This window comes from Pygocentrus nattereri, chromosome 9 (assembly GCF_015220715.1).
Source record: "Pygocentrus nattereri isolate fPygNat1 chromosome 9, fPygNat1.pri, whole genome shotgun sequence".
NCBI classification, from domain to species: Eukaryota; Metazoa; Chordata; class Actinopteri; order Characiformes; family Serrasalmidae; genus Pygocentrus; species Pygocentrus nattereri.
Window position 1 is genome coordinate 39,701,560 of NC_051219.1, and position 11,551 is coordinate 39,713,110.

The following is an 11,551-nucleotide window of genomic DNA, read 5'->3' on the forward strand; positions in this document are numbered from 1 at the left end:
TTAGGCTTGTAGAGGTGGTCAAGACAACCTGCTGAAGTGCAGACCGAGCATCAGAACGGGGAAGAAAGGGGATTTAAGGGACTTTGAACGTGGTTCAGAAACTGCTGATCTACTGGGATTTTCACACACAACCATCTCTAGGGTTTACAGAGAACGGTCCGAAAAAGAGGAAATATCCAGTGAGGGGTCAGTTGTGTGGACGCAAATGCCTTGTTGATGTGAGAGGTCAGAGGAGAATGGGCAGACTGGTTCCAGATGATAGAAAGGCAGCAATAACTCAAATAACCAACCAAAATCTCTGAGGAACGTTTCCAACACCTTGTTGAAAGTGTGGCATGAAGAATTAAGGCAGTTCTGAAGGTGAAAGGGGGTCCAACCTTTTACTAGCAAGACATGGTCTGATTTGTCCCTCTTTGAAAAAAGTCTGGACTGCCAAGACACCCCTCACTTGAATCTAGCATGTTTCCAATAAATACCGGTAAAGTGTCTTTGACAAAAAAGGAAAAGAAGGCAAATCAATGACAACACAATAAAAAACTGATGGGAAAGATTCAAAGTTTACAGTTTATTTGGTAAATATCTCTTAATTTTCTCCCTTCTCACTTGTTTCACAATTAAGACGTGTGAAGGGGCCAAACTGTTTCAACATGGATTAAAAAAAAACATTACAGAGTATCCTGTGGACCAACTACAATGTCCATTAGCAGTGCATACACCATAAAGCACACACACACACACACACACACACACACACTTTCTAAGCCGCTTGTCCTGTGTTGTGGGGGGAGCTGGAGCCTATCCTAGCAGTCATTGGGTGGAAGGAAGGATATACCCTGGATGGGTCACCAGTCCATCGCAAGACAGACAGACAGACACATTCATTCATTCATTCACACACTCACTCACTCTCTCTCTCTCTCTCTCTCTCTCTCTCTCTCTCTCTCTCTCTCTTTCTCACACACACACACACAGGGGGCAATTTAGCATGTCCAACTGGCCTGACTGAATGTCTTTGGAATATGGGAGGAAACTGGAGTTCCTGCAAGAAACCCACGCAAACACGGGGAGAAACACGCATAATAACATAAACAGACCTAAAAACTAACAGCTCACATACAAATGAAAACATTTTACTTGTCTAACAAAAGTGGTATTAATCATAGTATAGCACTGATATTCTTTATATATGTAAAGGCCCCTCCTAACAATGTGCGCTATGAAAGAGATCAAAACACTTTGGAAGAACACCCTTCATTTGTTTCTGCATTTATTTTATGTTTATGTTTGTATTATATTAGCTTACTTTTCAGAGAACAGTGTATTTCAAACATTTATTTGTGAAATTAAGATAAAAATGAAATACTACCAAGGAAAGAAGGCAAAACATATCACAGCGTGGTCTATCAACTCACATCTTATCTCTGCTTTTGTTTAAAATAACCGAGATTGCTCACACAGACTTTACAGAGCCATTTAAACCAGAGGTCACCTTCCTCCTAATGTCTTTGGTGCTAACAACTTCAAAAACAACATGAATAATTCAACAAACCTTCATCTAAGGAAATTTGTTGTTGAAATCAGTTGTTCTCTACTGAGTTTTGAATTGAGATATTGTGCTGTATATTAACCTCTATTACGAAAAAGTTGGGACAACTATAAACAGAGAAAACAGTGATTATTAAGTCCACACTGCCCTGCAGTTAAACACAAACTTCACAAAGACAAGGTATGTAAGGTTTTACTATTATGGGGCAGCCACGGGCTGGCAATTTCAATCAATCAAGCATGTGTGTGTGTGTGTCTATGTGTCTGTCTGTCTATCTATCTATCTATCTGGAGGTTAGGGAACCAGCCCTGTGACTGGAAGGTCGCTGGTTCGAGCCCCAGAGCAGACAGTATATAACTGAGATGTCCTCGATCAAGACACATAAGCCCCAGCTGCTCCTTGGGCGCTGCAGATTGGGCTGCCCACCACTCCGGGCAAGTGTGTTCACTGCTAATAATGGTCACTTAATCATTAATAACCATTAATAACCACTTAATCTAATCAACTACATTATCAAAAAAAAATTTTAAACAGGGGATGCAATCATGCTTGGGTAAAAAGAGCATCTAGGAAAGGCCAAGACTATTATGACCAAGGGTAGGTCAAAGCTCACCACTGTGCCAAAATGTGTATCAACGAATTAGCTTAAGAACAGCATTACTCAACAAGTGATAGAAAGGATTTTATGTATTTTGCCTTCTACAGTGGACAATTTCACAAAAAGATCTGAAGAAATGTGTGTGAGTAAAGGGCAAGGCCAAAAACCCATCTGAATGCCCATTGGATAGCACTTCCCTGTACTGGATATCACTATGTGGCCAATGTCAGTAAACACCGTTTGTCACTGCATCACAATTGCAATTTATACTAAGCAAAGCAGAAACATGCAAATTTCCTCACTACTAAATATTCCACAGTCAACTGTCAGTGGTATTATAACAAAGTGGAAGTGATTAGGAATGATAGCAACTCAGCTATGAAGTGGTTGGCCAAGTAAAATGACAGAGCAGGGTCAGTGGATGCTGAGATGCATAATGCGCAGAGGTCGCAAACTTTCTGCAGAATCAATCGCTACAGACCTACAAACTTCATGTGGCCTTCCGATTAGCTCAACAACAGCGTAGAGAGCTTCATGGCATGGGATTCCATGGCCAAGCAGTTGCATCCAAGCCTTACATCACCAAGCACAATACAAAGCGTTGAATGCACTGGACTCTAGAGCAGCGGAGACGTGGTCTCTGGAGTGATGAATCATGCTTCTCCATCTGGCAATCTGATAGATGGGTCTGGGTTTGGCGGTTGCCAGGAGAACGGTACTTATCTGACTGCATGATGCCGAGTGTAAAGTTTGGTGGAGGGGAGATTATGGTGTGGGGCTGTTTTTCAGGAGTTGGGCTCAGCCCCTTAGTTCCAGTGAAAGGAACTCTTAATGCTTCAGCACCAAGAGATTTTGGACAATTTCATGCTCCCAACTTTGTGGGAACAGTTCAGGGACGGCCCCTTCCTGTTCCAACATGACTGTATACAAGTGCACAAAGCAGGTCCATAAAGACATGGATGAGCAAGTTTGGTGTGGAAGAACTGAGTCCTGACCTCAACCCGATAGAACACCTTTGGGATGAATTAGAGCGGAGACTGCGAGCCAGGCCTTCTCGTCCAACAACAGTGTCTGACCTCACAAATGCGCTTCTGGAAGAATTTTCAAAAATTCCTATAAACACACTCCTAACCCTTGTGGAAAGCCTTCCAAGAAGAGTTGAAGCTGTTATAGCTGCAAAGAGTGGGCCGAGATCATATGAAACCCTATGGATTAAGAATGGGATGTCACTCAAGTTCATATGTGTGTGAAGACAGACGAGCAAATACTTTTGGAAACATAGTGGATTAGCCGTTGAGCTCCATTTACTCCCATACATTGAGGACTCACTTGTGGGCGCACTCTGCCGATTAGCAGTCCTGTTTTTGATATAACAGGGGGAAATAGGAAGTGACCAGGCTCCTCATAAACCAGCTCTGGGTGGATTTTTTCAGAAATTTGGTTACATTTCCTGGTTTCTACTAAATCAACTACTCCAGGAAAAGGAAATGTGATGTATCATGGTGCTAAACATGCTCCTGTCCCAGCTTTTTAGAATGTGGTTCAAGCATCAAATTTTGAATGTGCATTTATTTACAAAAAAAAAGTATTATATTGTGTGAATTTTTGTACATTATCTAATAAAAGTCAAACAATTCAATAATCACTGCTTTCTGTTTTACTAGCATTCGCACACTGTCCCAACTGTGTAAAAATAAATTCCTTTGCAGCCCCAAGAAATGTTTCCAATGTCAACATCACTGTATGTCCCCTCTACCTCTTCAACAGCCTTTCTGTACTGATAGTATACACATTTTGCATTGAGCATGGATAAACTGATGTCCTTTTTACTTTATAAGTGTTCCCTAGAAATACACCATGTAACCTTACAGAAATTATGTCCTTAAGGTAAAGAAGTAGCTGCACTATGCATGGAGTTCAGGTGAGATTAGACGACATACATGGATTTAACTACAAATCTACTGTTAACGCAAACAACTGCCTCGGTAAAAGGTGGTATGCATTTGTGCTGACTCATGTGAATGTGTTAATTATGAGTCAGCCACGTCCTACTGGTTCTGTTTACCTGAGATAACAGTATCATCATATCAGTGCTGTTTAGTAATTGTAGAACTAGTGCCCTAATTCCAACTCTCTGATAACAGATAAATAATTCCACACTTGGCTCTTTATGCATTTTCCTAGGCTACTTTTCTGGAAGCTGTGTATAGCTGAATGAGCTGCTTTATGCAAAACTGGATGCTGTTTTTCATTATCTGTATGCAAGAATTTAGTTTCTTTGGCTAACCAGTAAAGTTAACCCCAAACTTATCCTTTCCGTTTTACAAAGATGAAACAAAGTCAGGGTTACTTGGTTGATTAGCCCTGTGATTCCTCTGAAAAGATATAAAAGGAAACACACACACACACAGACAGACATACGCAATTATGGAACTTTGTGCATCATTTTAAACATAAGCATCATGTAAAACTACAGAAGCTGCATCATGTGATTGGGGGAGTCCTCACTAGCAGATGGAATTGGAAATGACTAATTGGGGAGAAAATTGGGTAAAAATTAAAAAAACATCTTCAACAAATTATATAAAAAAAAATAATCATGAACACTTTTTACATATGTTAAAGCTCCACTATGCACATTTTGGGGATTTGGAGACACCTCTGGTGGAAATGTGTCATTGCATGCAACGTGCCAGTCAGCACTCGGTGAAGGACGGGTCTTCTGAGGATGTAAGTGAATGAACTATTATTATCATCATCATATCTTCATTAGAATAATGTTGATTTTGAAATATTTAACTAAAGGACAAATAACATAAAAAGACAAATAGAATTAAAAATAAGACAGAATAATAAACAGCCAATGTAAAACACACACACACAATATTTCAGAATGTCATGCAAATAAGAGTATACATACACTGCATTTGTCGTCTAAACATCAAGTCGGACCTTCATCTGAGTCTGTGCTTGTGACATTAATACAGAAAAAAAGTATGATGTGGTCTGAAAAACTCCCACTCCGCTCGATGCCTTTTAAATGACTATTTCAGGCTTTACAGCAGGGGTGTCAAACTCAACCACTAAAAGGGCTATAATGAAAAAATCTCTGCAATTCTGGGGGCCAGCTGTTTTTATTTCATTTTTACTTACATTTTTACCATGACCCGAATGGGCCATTGTTTATTTGAAATATATCAAAACTGCAACAGCAAAATTGGCATTTAATACTAAAAAATTATTTGAAATAAAAATAAATTGTTTTAGGTAGTTTTTTTAAACTGCCCATTTACTTGAATTAGACACCAGGCATCTGTTCTTTTTCTTTAACCACTGGCCCAGAGATTGTTGTTGGGGGTCAGATTGCACACTATGTTGCAATGCATGCTGGGGACTGTAGTGCACCTAAGAATAGAAAGTTAAAATAATTTCAGGCTGAAAAGGACTGCGTCGCCGTCCTACCTTGGCCGCAGGCCTTGTGTTTGACACCTGGGCTTTACAGGTGACTCGTCAATTTCAATATAAACAAAAAAATCTTACATAGTGCAGCTTCATTGTCAACATTTATCAGAAACTGTAATCTGGGTATGATTATAATTAATCGATACACACACGTACCCCCCCCCCCACCCACCCAATCGTGCATGGTGATGTAATCAAATCTTAGAAGATGTTTTAGAGGCTGGCGCTACATTTCAATCAAAGATTACAAGAAAATGCATGCATTTTGTTCTGAATAGCACAACATGATGAATTGTTCTTAATATGAACAGCAAAAAGATCTAACAGTACTAGTGCTACTCAATGGAAAGCACATACAGCAGAAATACCGATAAACAGGAAATCATGTTCTAATCTGTGAGCTTTACCATGTGTGATAATCTTTAGTGCAGAATCACAATCTACTGTAAACACCTCCCCTCTGCCAGGAACATGATTTGAGAGGTCAAGAGCCAACTAATGGGTGTATAAAAGAGCAGGACTCATGCTTTGCTCTTTGTGCAAGGCAATAATGGGCAAGGTAGTCTTGGTCTCGGGTAAGTGGCTTTGATACTAATGATAGTTTTGATGAAGGGAGGGCGCGTCTTTGTCTTTAGGCCTTAAAGAATATGCTTTTGAAGCCATCATAAGACGATTTGTAGAAGATCACAAAGTCTCAATTCTCTTTCTTTCTCTTGTTTTTGATCCAGCTTTGGCCCTGCTGCTCCACATGCAGCTTGGTGAGTATGTTAGTGTGGTTCAACAACTGACTTTTTTTACTTAGGAACTAATGCCTGATCACAGTGCTGACAGGTTTAAACACACCGTTGCTTTGAACAGGCTCAGCCTACATTTTATCATGCTACTTCACCAACTGGGCACAGTACCGTCCACCTCCCACCATCTACATGCCCAATGACATCGACCCCTGCCTTTGTACCCATCTCCTCTACGCTTTCGCCACCATGACCAGCAGCTACCAAATTGCCACTTATGAATGGAATGATGTGGAGCTCTACAGCCAGTTCAATGCTCTGAAGGACAAGTAAGTGTGTTGAACAAGTGAGCTGATGATGTTGCACGGATTTGATGCAACATTATACAAGTGTTTACAGATGTTAAGACGTCTAAGAAAATAATACTCAACAAACTTCATTTCTGCCTTTTTGCATAAATTCAATTTCCAATTTTTCACATTTTCCATATAATTCAGTGATCAAGATGTGAATGAACTCATTCAGAGTGGTTTGATGTGAAATGGTTCATTGTAGAGAAACTTACAGACTTCCTTACAGTGGTGGTGATAGGAACCAGGCCTTGCAATGCTTACATTTTATTTACCATCCAGAATGACTAGTGAACCTGTTTTATATGTGATGGTTATAATGGTAAATTAGAGGTAAATCAGAAAAATTACGTTTTCTTTGCATACTATTTTCCTGTATGTAACATCCCACTATGAATGGCTTTTCAAAACTAACTTCCTTTAAAAAACATTTTGACCAATTTTTTCTCTCTCATCTTTGCAGGAATGGCAACCTGAAAACTCTGTTGTCAGTTGGTGGGTGGAACTTTGGTTCGTCAGGGTAAGAACTTCTAAAAATCATTTTAGCTCCAAACGTTTTCTGATGTTTAAAGCACTTGAAATATGAAGATCAGCTACATTTTCTCCCCATCACTCCTGCTAGATTCTCTGCCATGGTGGCCTCTGCCACCAACCGCCAGACCTTCATCACTTCTGTCATTGCATTTCTGAGGAAGTATGAGTTTGATGGGTTGGACATTGACTGGGAGTATCCAGCAAACAGAGGAAGCCCACCTCAAGATCAGCAGCTTTTCTCCGTTCTGCTGGAGGTGGGTGTGCCAGCTTTGTACATTGAAGTACATAAATATTACTGTAACCTTCCATTAACTTTTTATATACATACACCTTGCTAGTAAATGTTGGACCCCCTTTTGCCAAGGTGTTGGAAACATTCCTCAGAGATTTTGGTTGGTTATTTGAGTTACTGTTGCCTTTCTATCATCTCGAATCAGGCATTTTCGTCCACACAACTGCCGCTCACTGGATATTTGCTCTTTTTTGGACCATTCTCTGTAAACCTAGAGATGGTTGTGCGTGAAAATCCCAGTAGATCAGCAGTTTCTGAAATACTCAGACCAGCCCGTCTGGCACCAACAACCACGCCACGTTCAAAGGCACTTAAATCCCCTTTCTTCCCTGTTCTGATGCTCGGTCTGCACTTCAGAAAGTTGTCTTGACCACCTCTACATGCCTAAATGCACTGAGTTGTGGCCACGTGATTGGCTGATTAGCTATTTGTATTAACAAGCAATTGAACAGTGTGAGTGTACATATACATACATAAATGTACATATACAATTTATATCTGCTGGAACTTTACAGGAGAAAACATAAATAAAAATGTCTTTTAGTGACAGTGACATACTTCTCCTTTCATCAAGATTAATTATTGAAAGTCAACCACAGCACTAAAAACTGGACAATCCAAAGTTTACAGAGGTGGGGATAGGAAAGTGTTCAATGCCTTTAAAAGCTATCTCACAGAAAGCTATTACATCAAATGGTTATGAATGCATTACCTGATGGCTGAGACATTGATTCATGATAGTTTTATATGACATTTTAGTCTAAAATGTCATTTTAGTGGTGTGGAGATACATGCAGGGTGCTGAAGGCAGAATAGTCCCAAATATGCCAAATTCTTTCAGATTAACCACTATTTTACCACCAACATTACTTATGAAATAAGACACATGTAATTTCACTGATTATTTTGGGTAGTAAATAAAATGGCTATATTAGCAACATAGACACTGTAACCTCTGGTTCCTATTATTACCACTGTCAGAAAATTATGCATCTCATTGAAATTCCCCCTTCAAGGAGTTAAAACACCACTGCAACAACGTTGTATTTATTGTGGTGATGAACAGGAGATGAGGGCCGCATTCGAGGCAGAGGCTAAGCAGACCAACAGAGCTCGACTCCTGATGTCTGCCGCCGTCTCGTCAGGCAGAGGCACCATCGAGACCGCCTATCAGATTCCTCAGCTGGGACAGTGAGTCAACCTCAGTCCCTTTTCCCTTTAAAGATCTTGGGCAATGGACTAAGCCTAATGCACTAAATTGCATTAAAAAAATCTATGTGGTTTTAAATTGGATCCATGGAGTTTACAAACTATAGTAGCTGCAAGTAGGTGACACAACTGATATTATTTCTGATTCCCTCCTCAACCAGATCACTGGATATGATTAATGTGATGAGCTATGACATGCATGGCTCTTGGGACCCTTTCACAGGGGAGTGCAGCCCCCTGTACAGGGATTCTTTTGACAGTGGAAGCTACATCTACTTCAATGTGGTGAGTCTGCAGGTGTCTCCATAAATATGTGTTACATAAATAATTAAATAAATGTATGTAAAACTTTCAGACTAAGTAGGTCAATCAATACTCTTTGCCTACGTTTTCAAGTCCTAGTTTTGTAGTGTTAAAGGTTGGTGTGAGATCTGAGAGCTGATGTAGTGATTTTCTTTAGGATTATGCCATGAACTACTGGAAAAACAATGGGGCTCCTGCAGAGAAGCTACTTGTTGGGTTCCCCACATATGGAAACACCTTCACCCTTAGAAACCCTGCAGACCATGGAATTGGAGCACCCATCTCTGGAGCTGGAACAGCAGGAAAATACACTCAAGAAGCAGGGGAGCTTGCTTATTTTGAGGTAGCCTAATTACTGCTGCACTTTTATTACTATAATCTGTATTATGTCTGTCTGTTTTATATATATATATATATATATATATATATATATACACACACATGTGTGTGTGTATGTATATTTTATATATATCACTGTTGTCGGAACATCCACAACATGCCGGAATGTCCATTTTGGTCATTTTTCAGTTTTTATCATAATTTGAAAGTGCCTGTTGTTCTTTACATTGTGTACAGTTTTCACGATGAATGGACCAAACATACAACCCAAAATGACTTCTAAAAAATTCTTATACATTAAAATACATTAAAAGTAAAGTAGGTTTTTTCCTTCTCCTGTAAATTTACCAATTTGGAGATATGAGGTTTTGTTACAACAACAGACAACTATATATTGCATAATATTAGATTTTCTAAACTTTTTGCCGATGCACGGTAGATCTGTACCTTCCTGAAAGAGGGTGCGACAGAGGTGTGGAACTCCCAGCAAGATGTGCCATACGCCTATAATGGAAACCAGTGGGTTGGCTATGACAATGTGAAGAGCTTTGGAATCAAGGTAAACATGTCTTGGGTAATAAAGGTGTTCAAAACAGAGTACAGAACTCCAATGCTGTTAAACCCCTTGGGTTTTCCAGAGGGTCTTTCATTTGCTGTCTTTTGTGGGAAACACAGCCAATGATCAAAACTAAATATCTAGGTGCATCCTATCAAAATAAAGTGGATGGGAAGGGGAAGGCGTATGCTGTCTTTGCCCCATGACCAAAATAATTGGATAATTTTTGTAGATGCTTCTAAACTCTAGGGGGTAGAGGGGTTTATTATGTTGGAAGTTAATAGGCATTGAAGAACATTCTACTGGAGAACATGCAGGGTTTATATGATGCAAATCAATCTGTGTAGTAGATAATTATAACTCTAAAGCAATGGATTTTTTATGTACACAAAGCAGTCAAAATTAAATAGAATTGGAAAATCAGATCCTTACACCCCTGTAGTTAAGTAGTGATGTTCAAACTCAACTGCACATGCAAAAACATTGGCAAACAGATCAATAATAAAAGAGTGCAGAAAAGAACAAAGCATGTTAACGTGTTTCTACAGGCCCAGTGGCTGATGAAGAATAACTTTGCTGGAGCTATGGTGTGGACCATTGACATGGATGACTTTTTGGGCACTTTCTGCAACCAGGGCAAATATCCCCTGATTAATGTGCTTCACAAGGCCTTTAATCTGGACCAGCAAGGTAAGTATGACACCAGCAATGATAGCTGACTGTGACAGACGGTCTTTTCTTTCACTTAAAGCTGCACGAAGTTATGAACTCTGACATGCTTCCTATGTGCTAACAAGTGTGGTTTTCTTTAAAGCCTGCACACCTCCTGCAACCCCACTGCCCCCAATAGCAGGTGTGACCAGCACCACCCCCAGTGCCAGTGGAGGAAGCTCCAGTGGTGGAAGCTCCAGTGGAGGAAGCTCCAGTGGTGGAAGCTCCAGCGGCACCAGTGGCATGAACAGCTCATTCTGTGTTGGCAAAGCCAATGGTCTGTACCCAGACTCTACCAACCGCAACAAGTTCTATGAGTGCAATGGAGGGAAAACCTATTTCCAGGAGTGTGCAACCAGCCTGGTGTTTGACACAAGCTGCTCATGCTGCAACTGGAGTTAAAGCCTCAGTCTTTCCATATTAAACCACTTACTGCCTGTTATTTTTGTTTCATCTTCTTTCTTAAAATCAGATCCTATTAAAAGGAAAATGAAGTCCTCTTGATTATCAGTAAAGTGTTCATTAGTTCTTACCAGCAAAGAAACTCCAGTCGGCCACCCAAAGGCAGATTACAGAGCCCTTGCGTTTCTCAAGGAACACTTCACATTCTTGGTGCTCAGGCTTGTTTAAGCTCCCATAATAAAGCTCATAAAACAGATCTGTTGATTCTTCGTGCCTCTTCTCTGATCCTTGCATTCTAGGCAGAGCAGTGTTTGCTAAAAAATTAGATGGGAAGATCTCATAATCCCAGCCTGAGGGCCAGTTAGCGCCAGGACGCTAAGGGCTGAGTATTTCCCAATACTTCCCACTTTTGCCATGCATTCCTGATTTGCGGGCATCTTGCAGTCTTCAGCCTCTCAGTCCCATCCCACTTTACACACACTCAGCTCCTCCTGGCTGCTACAGGCCAGGCGCTA

The 11,551-nt window shown here is 40.3% G+C and overlaps 2 protein-coding genes across 2 annotated transcripts in view; one reads left to right on the forward strand and one right to left on the reverse strand.

Annotated features, from left to right (window-relative positions):
* LOC108435248 (NEDD8-activating enzyme E1 catalytic subunit) overlaps positions 1–11,495 on the reverse strand; it is a 28,704-nt gene extending 17,209 nt beyond the window's left edge. Inside the window, exon 1 of the mRNA XM_037541019.1 lies at positions 11,168–11,495. The gene's annotated coding sequence lies outside the window, so the exon portion shown is untranslated. The remainder of the gene's footprint in view (positions 1–11,167) is intronic.
* LOC108435216 (acidic mammalian chitinase-like) lies at positions 6,157–11,290 on the forward strand. The gene is made up of 11 exons (XM_017710886.2): positions 6,157–6,181; positions 6,335–6,364; positions 6,465–6,669; positions 7,154–7,210; positions 7,313–7,478; positions 8,583–8,707; positions 8,887–9,010; positions 9,186–9,371; positions 9,807–9,926; positions 10,472–10,613; positions 10,738–11,290. The coding sequence occupies exons 1-11, from the start codon at positions 6,157–6,159 to the stop codon at positions 11,034–11,036; spliced, it is 1,479 nt and encodes a 492-aa protein (XP_017566375.1). The 3' UTR covers positions 11,037–11,290.
* Positions 11,496–11,551: the final 56 nt, after the last annotated feature.

Coding starts and splice junctions, on each gene's coding strand:
- LOC108435216 (XM_017710886.2), top strand. CDS start 6,157: ATGGGCAAGGTAGTCTTGGTCTCGG. Junction 6,182..6,334: donor CAAGGTAGTCTTGGTCTCGG/GTAAGTGGCTTT, acceptor TTTTTGATCCAG/CTTTGGCCCTGCTGCTCCAC. Junction 6,365..6,464: donor GCTGCTCCACATGCAGCTTG/GTGAGTATGTTA, acceptor TGCTTTGAACAG/GCTCAGCCTACATTTTATCA.